General features: G+C 30.3%; 1 protein-coding gene across 1 annotated transcript in view; it reads left to right on the forward strand.

Annotated features, from left to right (window-relative positions):
- Window positions 1-21,597, forward strand: part of Kcmf1 (Potassium channel modulatory factor 1) — a 59,963-nt gene that overhangs the window by 24,538 nt on the left and 13,828 nt on the right. Inside the window, exons 3-6 of the mRNA XM_085825635.1 lie at window positions 6,349-6,488; window positions 10,871-10,969; window positions 17,777-17,933; window positions 19,584-19,869. Coding sequence (XP_085681761.1) covers window positions 6,349-6,488; window positions 10,871-10,969; window positions 17,777-17,933; window positions 19,584-19,869 — 682 coding nt within the window. The remainder of the gene's footprint in view (window positions 1-6,348; window positions 6,489-10,870; window positions 10,970-17,776; window positions 17,934-19,583; window positions 19,870-21,597) is intronic.

Below are 21,597 nucleotides of genomic sequence, written 5' to 3' on the forward strand. Positions count from 1 at the left end.
ATAAAAATTAAGAATGCAACCTTAATGCTAACTGCTAGCAAAATATCAATTTCTCTCCACATTCATGAAATGTGGGATCTATCTTGGAAACTTTCAAATAAATTCAAAGGTAATGTTACACTTGGAATAATGTTTCCTGTAATTTTGTGTATTATGTAAGTGGACGTAGAAATTCTTTAGCTAGTAATAAAATGCAGTGTAAACAACAGTTCAACTTCTCCAGTAGTTATTGTATTGAAATTTCCTAAACATGAAAATGTCTTCAAATCCTTTGTGCTGAATACTAAATTGATAGCTTTTTTGGATGAAAGAACAATTTTTCACTATCTGAACCTAACAAACATCTAGAATTCATTTTTTGAGTTTTGAACCTTAAATAAAGCAGTACACAAAAGTACATGACTGCTTTTACCATTAGTATGAGCTCCAAAATGGTTATTTTCATAGTTGTTCTCACAAACACTTGGAGAAACATTACAGTCAAAAGTCTTTAATCCGGACTCGTCGGGACTTTGGCAATTCCGGATTATCGGTTTTTCCGGATTACAGATCATCAATTTAAATCTGGTAAGATGGCATGCAGAAATTATAAAATTAAAAATATGAAACCGTAATTTATGAAATAAAGAGCAATTATGATCTAAAGAATATCAAAATTTACAAAAAAAAACTTATTATTTATTTGTTTATTTTATTAAACATTTCTTTCAACGTGCACATGCGTAAAGCATACATTACGCATAGTCGAAATTAGAAAATTGCAACCAGAAAACCAATTGATGTGTATTCGTGATATTTATAACGACAAGGAATTTGATTTAAATCATATCAAAGACAGAGTACATCAAGATGAAATACTACATTTAGTAAGGAATTATAAGCGGAATAAAATAAAAACATCTGCCCTGAAGAAAAGGATAGTGCTGACAGATCAACTTCCAGTTGATTGCGTGCCCGACGCCCCCCACACCCCCTCTTACACATTTTAACTCTATGGACATTAGACAAGCAATTAAAACAAATTCTATTAGTCCTATTGCACTGTTAAGTTAAAAAAATTAGTATACTTGAGTAAAACATGATCCTTACAAAATAAGCAAGTAGGATTAGAAATCAGAGAAGTAATCCTATTATATATATTGGTTTATCTGGTGTATGTTTTTTATTAATTAAAGTTTTACTGTTTTGTAATGTTCTGTAATGTTCTTTTTATTAATTAAAGTTTTACTGTTTTGTAATTATCAAAAAATTGTATTCATTCAACTTTGGAATTTTGTGTTTTTTTAATTGACCATAACTTTGTCAAAACATCAAGTTTTTGCAAAATAATATAAACTAACAAATTATCACTAAAATTATCTATCTTTTGATCTAATATTTAGAATGAGTGAGTTATTTACATAATCCACTAAATTTAATATCGAGGATGCAGATTCCATTTGCAAAACATTGAGAATTGTTTTAATATAAGCAAATATGTGTTCTCTTTTATTAAAAAATCTCTATTCTAGTTAATTCCTAGCAATACTGAAATGTTGATGAGCTACAGGCATTGACTGAATTATGTATCATTTTCAAAGAATCTTTTAAATATTGTAATTTTTGAGCTCCAGAAAGATTGGGATTGTTGCAAACACTAGTGTTAAATAAATCTTTAAAAATTATCCATTCTGTTAAATTTCAGCTGAATGTGGGTAAAGATAATTTTGGCAACTGTAAACCTTCAACAATTGATTCTGGTATGCTATAGGAATGGTTTCAGTACAGGTATATCGTGCCACTTGCATTTACGACCTTTTCTTATTTTACGAATAATTTTTAGCTGAACCTCCTCGATTTTCTCTAAAATCGACTGTTTTTCCTCAGCGAAGGTGTATTTTATCATCCTCACAATTTTTATAAATTTTGTTAAACATAGATTTGAAATCCTCTTTAAAGATTTACATTTTTCTAAGATTAATTCTACTTCAGCATTATCTAAGTTTTCATTATCTATTTTCTCAATGAATTTTGTTAACTGCGGTTTCAAAACTTTCTTCTATTTTTTCCCTGTATCTGACATTTTGATGAAGATAAAATTAGAAGAAAACAATACTACAAGAACATGCGAAATATCGAGGCTCAAGAATTTAATGTTTGAAATATCATGGCTCAAAATTCCCAGTTTTCACTTGAAATATTGCATGTTATTTTTTTCGCCATATTTCGCCTTTTTTTTAGTACGATTGATTACACAATATACAAATTACCTAGTGACAAAGAGGCTGCCATAAGATTCCTTCACGACAAAGAAATAACTCGTGGCAATTGACTTTGTTCTCAAAATCATTTGCAGAAGTTAACTTTTGATTCAAACAAAGCTTCTATGGGGTGTTGTTAGGTACGTTCTTGCTGTGAAAAAAAAAGATTGAAAACCAAAACATGGTTTGATGGCTTGCGTCTTTCTTTCCTCAGTGCTGTTCGTTTTATTTACCTGTGGTGTCAGGAATTGATGTCGATCGAAATTTGCAAATTTCAGTTAGAAATCAGCCATAATATGATAGTAGATTCGAATAACTACTTGAGGGAGGTATGTGCAGATAGTTAGATGCCTCATAAAAAAATAAAATCGATGGAGCGAACAAATTGTAGAAATAAACCAAAGTCTTATCACAAAAAGGAAAAACAATGCTGGATGTGTTGTTCTGCAACAATGGGTATTCAGGGGTTTGTGCCGGGAAAGCAAAGAATGGTTTTCTGGTCGCTGTTCCTGATTGTTGTGCTACAACATTAATAATTGCCATTCAAAAAAATATCGCGAATAGCAGCATTATAATTTCAGACTGTTGGAAAGGATATAAGAAAGAGGAATTACGAAATGCTGGGTTTGAACATTTCACTGTGAATTATAATTTTGTAGACCCCGAGACCGGATGGCATACTGTGAAATGATTGTGGGGCAGTGCTAAATGGAGAAACAAACATCATCGGGGCACTTCTCGCCACCATTTAGAGTCAGTTTAATAGAATTTATATGGTCTCGGTTATATTCAAAAACTGAAATTTTTTCTGTAATATTGAATGATATTTATAATACATATATATCTGATTAGATTGAATTTTATTTTATTTTGTTATTTTTAATTATGTGTAGAATATTCTTTATGCCACCTGTCTAGATTAAATTTCATTTTGTTTTATTTTTTATTTATGTGTAGAATATTTTAGATACAAAAATTAAAAAGAAGAATTTCCTTTCTTTAAGAATTATGAAATTAAAAAATTTACTTTTTACAGAAGTAATTTTTTTTACACTATTATTATTTCATAATTTTAAACTCGCCAAAAGTTGGTGGCCAAAAAAGAGTGGCACATTTTTAACTGACACTGCTGTAATGGAATAGTACCGAAAAGTTACATAAAAATTTATTAATTTGGACGTAGAAAATTGCAAGAAAGCTTAGAAAATTTTTTTCTAAAAAAAGGGGGGGTTGTCCTTTTTTTTTCTTTTAAGAAAATTGTTTAAAAGGAAGTGTATGAACAGTACAGTCAAAAGTCTTTAATCCGGACTCGTCGGGACTTCGGTGATTCCGGATTATCAATTTTTCCGGATTATAGATCATCAGTTTAAATCTGGTAAGATGGCATGCAGAAATTATAAAATTAAAAATATGAAACTGTAATTTATAAAATAATGAGCAATTATGATCTAAAGGGTATCAAAATGTACCAAAAAAGAAGCCTAATATTTATTTGTTTACTTTATTAAACATTTCTTTCAACGCGGATGCGTAAAGCATACCTTACGCATAGCCGAAATTAGAAAATTGCAACCAGAAAACTATTTGATTTGTATTCGTGATATTTATAATGACGAAGAATTTGATTTAAATCATATCAAAGACGGAGTACATCGAAATTAAATACTACATTTAGTAAGGAATTGTAAGCCGAATAAAATAAAAACATCTGTCCTGAAGATAACGATAGTGTTGACAAATCAACTTTCAGAATGCATGTCAATTTCTGAGTTAGTGTCATGAGCACTAAAAAATTCATTATAACTTTCATCATCAGTTTCTTCAATGGTTGGATACATCAAATAATTTTTGCAAACGTAACAATTCTTCCTTATAGGATAAATTACGTGACATGTTTGCAGCTTTTTGTGCTACCACAAATGAACTACCTTACAGCAAAGCGAATAGACACGCTGGGTCTGAAAGATTCAATCTGATTAAAACAAAACTTCGAATAAAATTTCTGGCAAAAACACTTCGGAAACGTAAAGAGGATGGCATTGGAGGAGACTACACTGAATTACAACCACTTCGGAAAAAATATTGTGTTTTCAGAAAGGTTTCTTTAATCAGGCGGGTTCATTGGACTCTACATGCGCGCTTGCGGGTTAAATGAATAATTTTGTATCAAAGTTTCTGTAACATAGGATAAGGAATGGAATCAAATCCTGAGTCTGTATCCTCTACTTCATCTTTTCTAACATTATCTCTATCATTGTGTTTCTATTAAAGTTAACTTATCTTGTTGCCTCATTCCATAAGCAAGTTATTCGAGGCAGTTTTTGGTTAGTATTATTCTTTAGTATTTGCACATAAAAAAAATAAAATTTTTATTTTCTATTTGAATTTTTTGTACAAGTTTTTGTGTTATGCTTGTTTGAATTGAATGGAGAAGCACAGCCCTTCTGTAGTAAATTATTAAAGTACAGAGGATTATTATAACATGATACTGCATCATGGTTTCCAAGTCTTTAAATGATTGGTTGCATGAAGTTATTATGGTTTACTTTGTGTAGTAATTTTTAAGCAATAGGCAAATAGTCCTACTATGTTTTTCCATAATATAGTAAATAAATAATCCAGATAAATCTGAAATGGACCACACAAAAATAAGAAATTTATGTGTGTTGGAGCCCCATAGGTGGCAGTGTTTGAGTTGTTACGAGGTGTGAGATGACAGGCTCTGACTTTGCAGAAGCAATAATTTAATCAGTTATGTCTCCACTTGACATTACAGAACTATAACTTCACGGCCAGTGTCAAGGGATTTTAATAATCTGTACCGTCTCGGTCACTAAAGCCTTTCAAGACTAATTCAATATGCAAATTGTTTTAGAGAAGGCAAGATTCGGAATGCTCCTAAACTCTCGACTCTTGTCTCTAGCAAGATCTTCAAATAATGAGGGCATAAAACATATACAGTCAAAAGTCGTTAATCCGGACTCGTCGGGACTTCGGCGATTCCGGATTACAGATCATCAGTTTAAATCTCGTAAGATGGCATGCAGAAATTCTAAAATTAAAAATATGAAACTGTAATTTATGAAATAAAGAACAATTATGATCTAAAGGGTATCAAAATTTACAAAAAAAAAGCTTAATATTTATTTGTTTACTTTATTAAACATTTCTTTCAATGTGAATTGTTTAAGTTGCTTCATTTTATGTGATAATACTTTTTCTTTAATTCTATAAACAGACATAATTTCTTGTTCAGATACACAAAGTTCCGCTGTTCAACGTATTCTGCACTTGCGCAAACGCATATGCGCAGTCGTAAAGGTCTTTCGCACACGCGTAAACGCCTATGTGCATGTGTCAACGCGGCGCATGCGCAGAAAGTTTTTAGCTTTGAGTTCCGGATTATGGGTGTCTGAATTAATGACTTTTGACTGTACTAATTTTTTCTATGCCTTCAGTATTTTTATTAGAACTTATCAGAGATTTATACTAAATGTATTTTAGCTCTCAATGCAATAAGTAATATACAACGAACACCAGTTAACACATGGAGTCGTGCCATCAGCACAGCATACTATTTTCACCCCAAATCCATATTGTATTATTATCATCATCATCATGTAAACTGTTTGTATAAGTTCTTGCATTATTATCGTCATCATAATCATCATAACCATCATAACCATATAGGCATTATTCATCTGAAATTTGAGTTGCATATAAATTCAACTTACAGATGTTCTCAGAAATGTATATTTTTTAGGCATGCTTGGTTTGTAAATGCAGACAGTGCAACATATGCTTTTAAATATGAAGATTGTTGAAGCTAATGTATGCAATATATATTGAAATTAAAAGATTGTTTGGCTAAACATGCGCAAAATGTGATATATGTAAATAGTTTTTCATATTTATATATATTATTTTTTGCATATGTGGAAACAATGAACTTTGCCTTTTTTAGTAAAATAAATTATGATTACTAGACAGACTACGCAGAACAGTTTGATGTCTTTCTAACTTTTTTTGGGGTATGTGTATGCTATTTTTATACAACCAATACTTTTTTTTATTGCAAACAAAATTATGAGCTTTTACTGTATTTTAGATTTGTACTATGGAGGAGAAGCAGCTTCTGTTGAGCACCCCCAGTCATTTACTTGTCCATTTTGTGGTCGAATGGGACTGACAGAATCTGCTTTGACTGAACATGTTGCTGCTGAGCACTCTGAATCTTCAGCTGAAATTGTAAGTTTAATAATGAGTTTTTATTTTTTTTTTAAATTTATGTTCTTGTATGATTATTAATATTTATGAATGTTCATGAAAAAAATATTCTTGAAATAACTTTATTAATCTACACTGGTAGGAATTATAAAGCTGTCTAATAAAGTGTAAATTATAGAAAAATTAAAAATGTCACAAAGATATTTCTTGCATCAAATTTCAGAAAGATTTCAGGAATCATTCGAATTTTAATATTTTTTTTTACAAACATCGAATTGAAATTCATTGATTTCCAGTTACATGTAAATTCTGTTATGTTTTTGACTGCTGTTTTTTTTCTTTATTGGCAGTTGACTATTTACCTTGTAGAGACATTAGGAATTTTTTGGAAGCAGGCAAGATAAAAAATATGCAACTGCTTCTCTGGGAATCGAACCGCAGACCTCTCAGTTATGCTCTGAGCATGCAGACCACTACACCACGAAGGCTCACCAAGAAGGTGGGAGAAATACCTTATATATACTCCCCCTCTTAAAGGGCGACTGGGGTTTTTAGAGGGCCCAATCACCAAATCCTGAGTGAGGAGAATCATCATCCAACACCCTTTTAGTTTGTGCGCCACTGTAGAGACATTAGGAATTTTTTGGAAGCAGGCAAGATGAAAAATATGCCAGCGCCTTCCCCGGGAATCAAACCGCGGAGCTCTCAAATTACGCGCTGAGTATGAAGACCACTATACCACGAAGGCTCTCCAAGAAGGTGGGAGAAATACCTTATAACTTCCAAAATTTGATACTATTTCTCGTTGCCTTGGTGAATATATGACACAAGAAAGTGTGATTTGTTGCTAAATATTATAAACATCCACAAAAACAAAACTGACTAAATGGGGACCAATTCAAGTCAAAAATTCATTTAATATAATAATTTTTAATTTATATTTGCACAACAGTTTATTTAACATTTATATAAAAACAAGTTAATATAAATTTGCATTCATTATTTTATTTAATGCATTTTAGCAGTCACTTTGAAGTTCACAGTTCAGCAGTTCTTAATGCATGAAACACATTATCATGGCCAATATATTGCCTGAGCATAAATTTTGCTAGATGTAGTTCTGAGTGATAGCAAAGTGTGGCTATTTCACTTACTACCATGAGTGTTCAACTTTTAGAATCTTTTTTTTATTTTTTATTTATTTATTTTTTTTTTTTTTTTATTGAAGGCATGTTAAAAATAGAACATATTTTAAGAAAAAATCTTGTATTTTAAAAGAGATAATTTGAAGTAACTGAAGGAACATAAACTCTTTGCACATTAATTAGTAACAGTTTATTTCTTGCCAAGGTGTAAATGCACGTATTAAACATTTAACAGTAAAAAATGTTATATTTTAAACCACCCTTTTTCTATAAAAGGGAAGTACTCAGAATTTTATTAACATAGTCTAGTTAATTTAACATTGGTTTCATTCATGATTGCTATTATTATTAAAGTTTATACTGTAAATGTTGTTTTGAGAAATTGTTTTTGTTAATTGGATCTGAATAAATGAGTTCTCAATGACACCTGCATGCATAATAAGAACTCATTTATTCAGATTTAAATTTACAATTTAAGGTAAAATCTAAATTTACAGTTTTACCTGTGTATTGTTAGTTCATCACTGATGACCATTAATTTGCTTCTTTTATCAATATTTTTATTTTTCACTATTGAAATAAACATGGAGCATTACAGATTAATTTGATATATTTTTTTACCTTTAGAGATAATAGTGTAGATTTTTCAAAATGATATTCTGCATCTGTACCCACTCTTTTGAATTATTTATACAAATTCTTTTTGAAAACCAATTAATTGTACCTTAACCCCTTAACTGCCATGGGTGTATATATACACCTTGCTCAGCTGATGCGTCAACTGCCCCGGGCGTATATATACGCCCTTCTAAACTACTATCATTTGCTTTTCGCTGCTACCCCTAAAATTATTCGCAAAGCTTTGGAATGCAACATCACAGTGATCTTGACAAAGTATGCGAAGTAGGATACTATTGTAGAGAAGGGTATTGGGGAGAAATTGGTGAGAGGGGTGGGTCTAAAGCGGTAAAAGTAGTGACTGCACGGTATTGGCTGGTGTTGCTTGAGTAAAATGTATTTTTTTTTTATTCTGTGTGTCCGTTTTCGTTTACTTTTTGTAATAGGTTCCAGGAATAAAAAAAAAAAGATGTAATGGATGTTTCAAACCCATATATCTTTTTTGAATTATTTTTTGATGAACTGCTCGTGCTTCATATTGTTACTGAAACTAACTGTTTTCTAGACGAGTATATGAACCAACACCTTGCAAACGAAAAATCAAGAACAAAATCATGGCATTCAACCAGTTCAGAAGAAATATTTTTTAGGCATACTGATTTCACAAGGTATAACACTGAAACCTGGTATTGCACTTTACTGGTCTAAAAATGAATTGATCGAAACTCCATTTTAGGGATATTTTTTATAATAAAAACATCATTTTTATTATACTTACATCTTTTTATTATACTTTTACTCAAAACATTAAATTTTGTTCATTCATTTTTTCTTTTATTCTTTATTTTGTGAAAGTAAAACTTGCACTTATTTTCTCCTTAATACATCGTATAACTACGCACGCCTGTGTGAATAAACCGTGGCACTGAGAAATGAATCTTGGTATGTTTCTGTGGAAGTTAAAGGGTTAAAATTCGTGACTAAATTTTTTAATTTTGAAATTAGGGGATAGCGCATCATAATGTACAATTTAGATCATTTTAAGAATGTACAGCTTTAATCCATCTGCTTCAGTAAACAAATTATTCTATATGTGTGGCTTGTCATATATTGCATCATTTATCATTTTAGTGAAAATAAAGCTGAGTATTTTTTGTTCGTTTTGATTTAGCCTAGTGTGAGTTAAAAACATATTTTAGTGAAATATTCCCCCTCCATCCCCCGATTACAAAGATCCTCTAGTAATAATGGTTTATCACTCTTGGTTAGCATCACATGTCACACCTTACTAATCCCACTTTCTTCACATTTTTTACAGTGAGATTCCCACCTTAAATGGGAAAACATTTTGTATTTTCTGTAATTTCACCTTTGGTTATTTTTACATGTGAAAATAGCTTTTGTAGTGGATTTAGAGTGTGGGTCCAAAGGAAGTGAATTACATAGCCAAGATTTCTTTTTTGAGAAAATATGCTATAAAATAATCTGCAATAAAGGATTCCATTATTTTTTTGTATGAAGGTCAAGAAGGAATTGTAAAGCTGTTTTCAAGATAATATTGTAAAACTACTTTGTGAAATTTTTTTACATATTTTTAATGATTATTTTTATGCTGTTGCTTATCTTAAGTATCTCAAAGCACTGTATTTGATATATATTGTGTTTTAATTAAAGTTTCTTGCTACTGTAAATATCGTCTGCGCAAACAGCTTCCGCTTGTGTGTTTAATCATATTTTATCAAACGACTTTGGCATTTGAAAGGAAGAGACTTGCTTTAGAACGCTGTGTGAAATTTGTAAAAAAAAATACTCTTATCATTAAGTACAATATGTCTGAAATGGAACTATTATGCTACCAGATTAGAAGTATCGTATACTTCTAGTTCTATTGCAAAAAGTCGTCACCAGATCATGTACACAGCTTTAGGTACTAATGTTATATCATATTACACTTTGAAGTATTTTTGAAATTTAAAATTTGGGTGCATTGCTGGGAAAACAAGTTAGTGAACGTGATTATTACATGCAGGAAGGATCCTAGTACATTAAGCGAAAAAACACGTTATTGACGAAAATATTTTGCTTTTCTGAATTCAGGATAGAACATATGTTGATTTTAAGCAATTGGGAGAGGGAGGGGACTTTATTTATTTATTTATTTTTTGATCAGAAGTTAAAAAAAAAATGGAACAGGAAGGGGCTAATTTAAGTAAGACTAAAACTTCGTTTTATTAATTAAAAGAAAATCGCAGTAATTGAAACTGATGAAATTGAAAGCAGAATTGAATGAACCTCACTAAAGTGAGAAAATTAAATTTCTTTTTAAAATGTGTTCAATTTAAAATAATTAAAAAAAGTGAAGCAGTTTTATATTGTTGAGTAAATTTCTTAAATTATTTACTTAAATGTAAATGTAAATACATATATTTAAAAATACATGATCTTTTAATTTTTCTTAAAATGGTTCATTATAATTGTTATATTTTATTAAATTTTCTTACTTATTTTTAAAGGAATTAATGTTGTATATATTTAAATGTTTATTAATTATGGTGTATTGTTATGAAAGTAATCTCCTTGATGTCTAAAATAACTATTTAAAAAAGATTAACTGATTAGTTTTTGGAAACTAACTTACAGGTATGTCCTGTTTGTGCTTCTCAACCTGGAGGGGAACCTAACCACATGACAGATGATTTTTCAGCCCATTTAGCACTTGATCATAGAAATAGAGATATTATATCCTTTCTTCTAATTTATAATTTCATTGTTTCATAATGCGTAATAAAGCAAGACTTCTATAGCTTGTTCCTATGTGGAAGGAGATCAAAATTATTTTATATAGAATTTGCCAATTTCACTTGAGTAAATGTTTTTTGTAAGCAAGATTTTTATGTAATATGTAAAATGTAGCAGTGTTTTATCTTGTGAAATTCATAATGAATGATATGTTGCTAGTATATTAATAACATAATTAGTTCAATGATTAATATAAAGTAATTGGTTTTTAAAGTTTAATTTTCAGTATGCCATAATTTTGTTAGGTTGAATAGAATGTTTCTGACTCAACATATTAAAAGTTAGCAGTAACTTTTGTATGTGAGTAAAATTTTGTAACTGGAAAGATTTGGCATGTGAAACTTTTTTCTGTAATGCTGCTGAATTTTTACTTTCCTTTCTTAATAGTTCAAGTTGGGTATTATTCCCAAATTTTGGAGGAAAACTGCTTTTATGAATATTTAAGGAAAATTGTAATTTATTTTATGAATGTGATCTACGTTTTGTTTAGATCTGAGTAAAACATATCCGTTTCACATTTTACATTTTTCTGTGCATTAGACTATTTGATATATGTTGTATGCTGTGTTGTTTCTTGTTATTAATTATTCTTGTTTTAAAATTCATATTTTTACAAAATTTTTCTTATTAAAAATTAATTTTCAAGGGCAGCTTAAAATTAGTTATGTATGTTGGCATTAGAGGGAATTAAATGTAAGCACTTTAATATGAATAATATTTATTTAATAGTTGGTATTTTGCTGTTCTGTATTTTGTAATTTATTTTAGCTACTGATATGTAGCTTGGGAAAAAAAATGCAAATGACAGTTTAGTGTTTTTTTAATTAAAATTTAATTTTATTCAACGGGAATGTTATTAGCCTACTGTGTAACTAACAGTATATACTTCTCCTACACATGAAAAACTAAATACTTATCTTTTGTTAAAATTCTTTTTTCCCCGCTTATTTATTTAATTTTTCATCCATGTGTAATCATATCCACTGTGTAAAATTTCTTCCATTTTATATTTTAGTAGCATTTTCTTCATCAGCTTTGTGATACTTCTTCAACTGTAGAATATGCAAAGCAATATTTGATGAATGCCTGAAGATACTTTCCTAAATATTAAGTAACTTTTCAAAAAATAGAACAAATTTCATTAATTACTTCGTAAATTCACAAATATTTTTAAAAACTCCTTTTTCCCCTTTTTGTTTTTTAAATTGAGTTAAAAAATAAATGTCATTTGTCTAGAAGAAGAAACTTTTCTCAAAAATAGCAGTACCAGTTTTTGATTGCACTTTCTGTCACCAAGCCGATTTACAATATATTTCTCCCGACTTTCTATTATCCTTAAAATTTCTCATGATTGTTGTTAGTTTGGCATAATATTTTTCATCCAAAAGCATGATTTGTATGGTCAGAAATTTATTTTTTGTCCAGTTACTGATTTTTTTTTTAAAAATTTGTCTACTGATTTTTTAAAAAGTTTTTTCAAAGTTCATAGTCCACTTCTCCAGTGGGCTGCTGCAGGTTATCTGACACACATCAGCCAACGAATATAAAGCAAAATTGAAAAAGTCCTCAGCATTTTTGGAGTTTGGGGAGTACTTCTTCAATTGTAGAGTATGTAAAGCAATATTTGATGAATGACTGAAGTCACTTTCTTAAATATTAAATAACTCTCTTTTTTTTGTAGAGTTTCATAACTAAGTTTCTCTTCTGTTGTTACATCATTTGGCTTAATATTTCTTATTTTCAACCACAAACATGATTTCTGAGGTCAGAAATTAATTTTTTTGTCCAGGTACTGATTTTTACTTTCTTGTACGAAGTAAAAAGGAAGTTTTGTAATCGCGAAAAGTTTGAGGCAGCATATTTCAACGAAAATATCCATTTTGACCGCTATCGAATGCAATTTAACGATGTTTTTGCATAATATCTGTACGTAAGGACAGAATAAAATACACTTTTCCTTCAAAAAAATTATAAAACTGCTTTAAAATTAATTCTGAAGAGAATTTTTCGTGGCGTCTGTACGAACGTACCTATGTACGAACATACATACGTACGTATCTCGCATAACTCAAAAACGAGTAGCCTCAGAACGTTGAAATTTTGTATATAGGACTGCTATAACGTGTAGATGTGCACCTCGTATTTTGGGTGCAATCGGTCGCTCCAAACGTATATAAATATATTTATATTAACAAGCAGGGTAGTAGTACAATACTGTATGACCAATTTGGTCTAGATAATTTTTTTGCGCAATATATTTATATATATAGCCACTGTTACCCGGATCAGTGATCTCAGTTTCTTTACTCTTATATGTTTGTAAATTGTACATTTTTTGCTTTAAAAATGATTGCATTATGTTGTTTTTATCTTCCGGTTAAGGTTTTTATGCCTTTAGTAAATCTGTATGCAATATTTTTAGAATTATCAACAGTTTTAAAGTTGTCTAAGTGCCGCTAAGCCTTTTTTATATGGCGGCCATTGATGTTTACATTTGAAACAGAGACTAGTGGATTTGTTGCCAATCTAGAGAAACTTAGCTTCGCAACAACAAAGATAACGCATTCATTTATTATTGCCAATTAAATCATGCTTAATTCTTTCTGGAATTTTTTCAAGGAAATTTTCTTCGTAATTTTTAATATAGATATTTTGAGTTTTTATGCATTTTTGCCTTCTCGCGAAGTGAAAACTGAATTAATTGAATGAGAAATACTCAATCGTCTGTGAAAAACTGTTTCTTTTTTGTTTTGTTTGCTTAATTTCTTTTATACATCGTTCTAGCTTTATTATAGTATTTGAATAGAACATGTGGCAACGATTAGATAATTATATTCTTTAAATGATATAAATTTGGTGCATTACGAGTTATAATGTGAACGAAATATATAAGTTAACTGTTATGTAATTATTGGATTATATAACAGTTAACTTAGTTTCCATTATATAATTATTATATAAGTTAACTGTCATATAATTATTAATACTGTTAAGTGAATCTAGCGCCAGAGTGTTGCTATGGTAAACAAATACTAGAGTGAATTTTAAAGAATGCATTTATTCTATTGTGGTTTATGCGCTGTCGGCAAAGTAGATTTAATTCAATCTAATAAGTTTAAATGAAATGCAAGAAAAAATGCGTATAATTTAATATTTCGTACAAGGAAGTCATGTAGTGTACACATCAGATTTTTTCTTTTTTAAATTTGTCTACTGATTTTTTCAACCATTTACGCCTATGCAGAGTAGATGTGTCTGAAAATGTCATAGGTCACTTCTGCAGTGGGCTGCTGCAGGTTATCTGACACACATCATCCAATGAATACAAAGCAAAATTAAAAAAGCCCTCAGCATTTTTGGAGTTTGGGAATGGTGTGGAGTTCCCATGATTAATTAGGTTGTTTAAGTATTTGTAATTTTTCATCTTAGTTTTATCTGTAGAAAGAGACCCATATACATTTCAAGAAACATATTAAAATGACTTTCTTTGTATTATTTTGACAAAGATTGTAATATGTTTGTAATGTAGGCCATTTGTCATAGCAGTTTTTCAGTTTCTCATAGCAGAAGGATTAATGTATTGAAACGTGCTCACACGAAAGTAATGTAAATTATGGTGGGGTGGGGAAAGGAAAAGTTAAGTTTTCCTTTGGAAGTAAAGGGTGAAAAGATTATTTTATCCATGCTGCCTATTTTTATCCCTTTCTATGGGAAAAAAATTTGCTGCTCTCTCTGAAAAATGCCTCTGATCGTGTGAGGGAGAGTGGGTTATTCAGAAAAATGTTCCACAGTAGCGAAACTGCTTAGAAATTTTCACATGCGAAAGAGATACAGTTTCTTTGCCAAAAAATATAGATGAATTCTTGTTGATGTTTATTACTATCTTGAAAAGACTTCTAAAAGGAAAGAAAATAGACACAATTCTAACAGCTATATAACACTGAAATAAAAAAATATTAAATACCTATATCCACACTGATTAATTTGTTTTAAACTTTTATTAGCAAAAATAGACCTATGTAGCAGTTGCTGGGAGCAAAATTACGATGCATCTTTTTTAAAGAAAAAAAATCTGCTGTGGTTGTTGACAATTGTATGAAAATGGGTTAAACTGTTATCATTCTAAATGAAGCGTTTCAAATAATGTCTACATTTTTTTACTAAATGAATATAAAACTTCAAGATTGTACTATCCAGAAATTAAATAGATAGTATTTAAGTTTGTATTTTTAAAAATAATTCTTATGTATTTTTGCTGCTTAAATTCACCTTTATTGGTTTAAAAAATTCCTGTTTTTTTTTAAATAAAATCTGATTTTTGACTCTGACACGTTGGCACATTTGCATCAGTATACTTCTGTCTTCTGTAGCAAGACTATAGTGATTTTCATAACTCTTAGTATCATTTGTTTTGAGCTGAGTATTTATTATTTGTTGCCTGGCATCATTGAAAAAATTCTTTTATTAAACAGGATGATCTTCAGTCGAATAAAAATTATAATGTTTCAGTATATATGTAAACATTTTAGTTTATAATGTAGATGAGTACTGAATAATTTCTTGTTGTATTCATAAATTCTTGTTGAAAATCAAAATTTACTATTTATAAATCCTTGTTGAAATGCAAAGTTACAGTCCCAATTTTCAATCTTTCAAGCCTTTATAATTTTATTGTAAATTTTATTATTATTTTTTTGGGGGGGGGCTCTGTTTTTGTTGAAGCATCTTTCCATTTTAACCCATTAACCGCCAAAACTACAAGCAATGTTTCTTTTCTCATAAAAATAATAACAAATATTAAATTAAGCATTTATAACATAAATTTACATTGAAAATTAAAAAAAAAAAGCTCTTACCTGTGGAAAAAGCGAGTGTTGCATTCATGCAACGTTAGCAAAATAAGACTACTAAGTTTAGTGAGTAGGATTGTACTTGTGTGATGTTTCTTTTGAGTGGAGCGCAGGATTACTTTTCAGCTCTATAACGTTTTATAAATCTACAAATCACTTTACTTGTAATTAATTTAATATTCAAATATACATTGTATTTCTTTTCCAAATACAGATTATTTCATTTGAAAGATTCAAGCATGAAAAGCTTGATTACGATCATGATGTAAAGCTACATTACATACTTTGCATCTGTAAACAGTCTGGCTATGGTGCTCTTTACAACAAAGTCTTTTGTTATCAACAGACTTTACGATAAAATGTCTACCATCTCCATGCAATGGTTTTTGAATGCTGAATTTACTAGGTCTTCCTGTTGCTGATTTATTTCTGGCTAATTCTACACTCTCAATAGGAGTTTGCAAAAGGAATAATGCATTCTCGCGTCTGAAATCTAAAAGAGACTTTATATTTCCGGTAGTAAAAAGTTGTGATATTTAGTAAGTTTAGATACGGTCTCACCTCATATAATTTATCAGTATTGTCAAATGCAAATTCTGCTTTATATTCCTGTACTGCAAACGTGATATCGATTCTCGTACAACAGGATCAGAAATGTCCTTATCAAAAGACCAATACATTTTTTCTTAAGGTAAAGAATGATATCCTGTAAGCAATAATATTCCAGTAAATCTTCTCATATAGTCTTCAGATGCAATAAATTCTGGACAATTTTTTTTTTTTTTTTTTTCCTGAGCATATATATTTGTCTGTTCTCAATGAGAAGACAGTAAATGTCTAAACCAAAAAGAAAATAGAAAATCTGCTCACATGTTTTACCTTGTATTTTGTCTTTTATAATTTCTCTTCTATCTCTTTCTTCATGTTCTTCCTGAGACATAACTAACAGTTCCTTTTTTTTAATCCACTTCAATATTTCAATCGTCTGCTTTTTAAACTTTTTAATATGACTATAACTGCTTTTAGAAGGCTGAAACTTACTTCTTATGTGAATTTCAACTTCACCAGCAGTATCATTTGGTAAAGTATCATTATCATTATTTCAAACATTGCCATTTCTTTTTTCTTTGTCACTAGCTTCTGCAGCTTCTGGGGGAACAACAACAATATGAGTTTCATTCTGGTCATTATTAACATTATCATCATCTGTTTCTTCATCAAAAAATCTTTAATGGGCTTCTTCTAATGTAAGATACCTCGTTCTAGGCATTTTTAAACAACCAGAACATGAACCAGAACATCGAAAGGAATCAGTGATAAAGGAAATTGACTACCCGTTTCCTGCTGAGGTTGCGTCAACGCAACACCTGTTTTCCCTTCCTTCCCAACACAAATGTAAACATCTGACTGGTGTAATGTTCTGATAAATGGTGACTTTGACTGAAAATAGATCACTCATAAGGACGGCGATTCTTTCGTTAAATATTTTCAGCAAAAATACCCGGTCGAAAATTTTGCGTAAAGTATGAGATTAATTATTATAAACAAAATGATTGTTGAAGGCAAATATTTTTTACAGAAATAATCTTCATAATATTCCCTACATAAAATCAACTGCTGGTATAAAGTATCTTAATTAGTTATATTTATATATGCATTTATTTTGACCGTTGCGTCAACGCAATACCAGCGGCTAATGGGTTAAGAAAATAATTACCCCCTTTAGGTTAGGATTATTGTTATATACTATATCATTAATTTCTAGTGTAATTTAATATTTTCTTAAATAATTAACAAATTTGAATAATAAGATGCTTTTTAATGGAAGCTTGCTTTGTTAAAATTTTACTGAATTTGTCGTATGATAGTAATAGCTGTTACAACTTTAACTTACTACGATGAACCAGCTAGTTCTCGACATGTCAGGAGGATACCCCATGCTGGAAGAGGAATGAGTAGCAATAGAGCACGTCGTTCTCAAATGCAGTTTACGTCGGCTGGTGGATTGGCATCATTATCACCTAATAGTAGAGATTCAATGGATCCTATTGCAGGTTTGTAACTTCTTATTTGTGTTAACTGAGTAATAAAACCAAGGTGAAATTATCATTTACTCATTGATGAAATTAATAATTTTACCTTACAAAACAAAAGTCTCCCGTTTTACATAATTACTGTGATAAGCACTATAAAGTTTTATTACTATAGTTCGACCGTCTGAAGCACAACCCTGGTTGGCATTTTGCCAAAACACATAGACTCGTCCAAAAGGGGCAGTATTACTTGCTGCAACATGAAAGGTCTTCTCTTCTCCGGAAAGAGCTATGCTGGAGGGAAAGAAAGTCCCCCATCCTTCCACCCTATTTTGAGAATAATTCGGTCCAAATGGCGCATGCGTGTTTGCGCTCATGGTTGCAGATGAGGCGGTCGAACTGTAGCTACTTACACAGCCAGCCTTCAGGCTAGTATGCTTAACTTGTGAAAGAAAAAATAAGATGAACACCAAATACAAAACTTTGGAAAGAAAAATGGAAATAGTATGGAATTTATGTAATGGAAGAAGACTCTACATTAAATCTAATTTCTTTGTGAACGATTATTTTCTGAAGGGAATAGGGATAAATAAATAAATAAAACCAGCATGAAATATTAAAGTTAGTGCAGGCAGAAATTTGTATTAGAAAAGGAGTAGTGCTATGTGAAATGATGTCATATTGTCGAAGCAAGATGTGCGATTCTATAGCCAACCAAGGTTTCAAAGCATGGAAGATTCTGTTTGAAGTCATTAAAAATACTGTAGAGAATTACCTAATTAATATTTTTTGTATCTTTCTTTGTTTTAAAAGAAGGTGGAAGATCGTTATTTTCAGTGAAGCATATGAAACTTACATTTTAGGTTGTATAGAGGTATGAATTGATGAAAACATCCATGCTGAAAATTGGTAACTTATGCTGCCATTTTATAACAAACTTCATTCAAAAATCCCCTCCTGCCAGTTGGTGGGGTGTCTCAAAAGTTCAGTTTCTTTTTGAGCACATTTTGTATATGCATTACAGATGTAATATTAGGGCATCTGAAGAAAGAAGAATTTGCATTATAATGAACAACAATTAGTGACTGCTTTTCTGAAAATTTTTAATGTAGTGATAAAACTGTAAATACACTACTTCACAGTAAAAACACTTTGAAACTTTTGTTACAGGACTGTTCAAATTCCAGCTTGTGTTAATGAAAGCAAAATTACATAAATTATTATCATTTCTGATCAATGATGTCATTTAAAAAATGAAATAAAGTTAATGCATGTCCTTAGAAAAGCACTTAAATTTGTTTTTCTGGGAGGTCTCTTGAAAATCTTGCCATAGGTGAACAGGAATATAAAACCCATAGATTTTGTTTCCCTGGATTCTTTTATTCAAATTTAGGGTGGAGTTTTGGTGGATAACCTCGGTATGTTTTGCCTAAATTAGATAATGCTCATTTTTGGTTGAAGAATTTTTTATTAAATATTTTATATTAAAATAAAACTAGATTTTAATATAATATTGAATATATTGAATATTTTATAGTAATTACATATGCAGTTCTTCTGTCCCCAGAGTTGATATGCAACCATATATATATTCCTAAAATTTATATCCTGAAATTAAAATGTAAATTTTGCTGATTTTGACATATATTAAAAGTGTTGCTTTTTCTTTAGAACTTCTTTCTCAGCTGTCTTCTGTGCGGCGTTCAAATCTTGCTCAATCCAACACAACATCACAGCTGCAACAACTTCAGATGCAGCTGCAAATGGAGCGACAACAAGCACAAGTAGCTCGGCAGCAGCTTGAACGGCTGCCTCGTCGTCAAGCAGCCACAACTAGCATTTCTACTTCGGCCGGTGCAGGGGGTAGCAGTGCTCTGCAAACCCATTATACAGTCTCTCTTGAAACTTCTTCTAGTCCTTCATCGGCATCCTCTGGACCACAGTTCCTTTTATCTAGGTAATTTCCATGTAACCTTTGTGATAAAATGAAAAATGCAAGCTATATAAAATTTGGGTATTCTTCTGTTATCAAGACCGCATTCAGAAACGTATGCACTTGTGTACCTAATGTATAAGCGTATATGTGTGCGTGAATATATACACACGCATACTTTACATTATTTCTGAATCTGGTCCTTATAACAGAAGAGTACAAAAATTTGTTTTATAATTTTTAAAACTTTTACCTGAAAAACCATGTTATAGCATCCATTATAGTAGTTTATAGCAGCAGTTTGAACATATTTTAATTATAGTTCTTTTATATGAGAAAAATTGTAATTTCAAATAACATTTTGTAAAAGAATACTATACATTATATTAGGTAGGCTAACAATTTTTATTCTATTATTTTATTATGCAAATGCAACTAGTTATGAGTTGCATTTGCATCATTCACAAACCGATGAACATGCTGTTGTCCATTATTTAAATATACATGTCAGTTGATAATGAATATCAGCAGGTATTTCAATCTTTAGAAATTAGAACCTCATGCTTTCTTATGCTAAAGTCAATTGGTCTGATACAATTTTAGTAACACAGCAGGTAACTGATACTAGCAACTTCTTCTACCAGATGTTAGATATGTGTATACAGTGTAATCTCAATTATTGGGGTAATGCTAGGAAAGCAGGTCACCGGTAATCCAAATTATCAATTTTCATGTACATTGTATTTGTTTATTTCTTAAGTAATTTTACTTTGTTTTTGAGAACATTTAAATATTTATTGATTTCATTGCATATTTGAAGTGCTATTTTATCACTATATTTGAATCCAATTTAGTCGAGGAAAATAGAATTTCAGCAGAAGTTATTGCTGTCTCAAAACGTGTAATTGTCAGTATCTTCTTCACTTGAATTTTCAATACTATATGCCTCTTCTGCTCTTGCAACATTTGAAACAATATCCACATTATTCAAACACTGAAAGCCTTAGTCAAATCATTATTGAACCATTCCTTAATGTTTTCCCAAGCAATATTTTCAAAGAATTATGCTTTTTCTACTTTTTTGCCACAGTCGTTTCCAGAAAACCATATCAACATAGCTGAATCTGAGGTTTCATGTATTGAGAATTTCGTGCTCATTGAGTTAGAAGGATCCACTGTACTCTAATAATCTCTTGTGAAATCTTGAATCTCATAATTTCTTTTTTTGTTTAACTGTGTCCCGAACAATATGTGCCCCAATCCCACATTCCTTTGCAAGCTTTATTGTTGAATCATGACGTTCAAATCTTTTGAATAATGCAAATTTTTGTTTTAATGTTAAAATAACTATTTTGCAGTAAGTATTTATAGCCTGTTCTTTATTCATTGCTTAGTTTTAAAATTCTAAATTAATTTTCGAAAGAAAAAAATATGCATAACAAAACAAAATCCCAGTGATCAAAAGAAATACCAAAATATGCAGGTGAGATAGAAGAGAAATTATAAAAGACAAAATACAAGGTAAAACTAGTACACAGATTTTTGATTTTCTTTTTGGTTTAGACATTTAGTGTCTTCTTGTTGAGAACAGACAAATATATACGCTCAAAAAAAAAAAAAAAAAAAAAAAGAGGAATTTAATGCATTTGAAGCCTATATGAGAAGATTTACTGGAATATTATTGCTTACAGGATATCATTCTTTACCTCAAGAAAAAATGTATTGGTCTTTTGATAAGGACATTTCTGATCC

The sequence above is a fragment of the Stegodyphus dumicola genome, chromosome 10 (assembly GCF_044657685.1).
Source record: "Stegodyphus dumicola isolate Sdum_Otavi_A_Nest chromosome 10, ASM4465768v1".
NCBI classification, from domain to species: Eukaryota; Metazoa; Arthropoda; class Arachnida; order Araneae; family Eresidae; genus Stegodyphus; species Stegodyphus dumicola.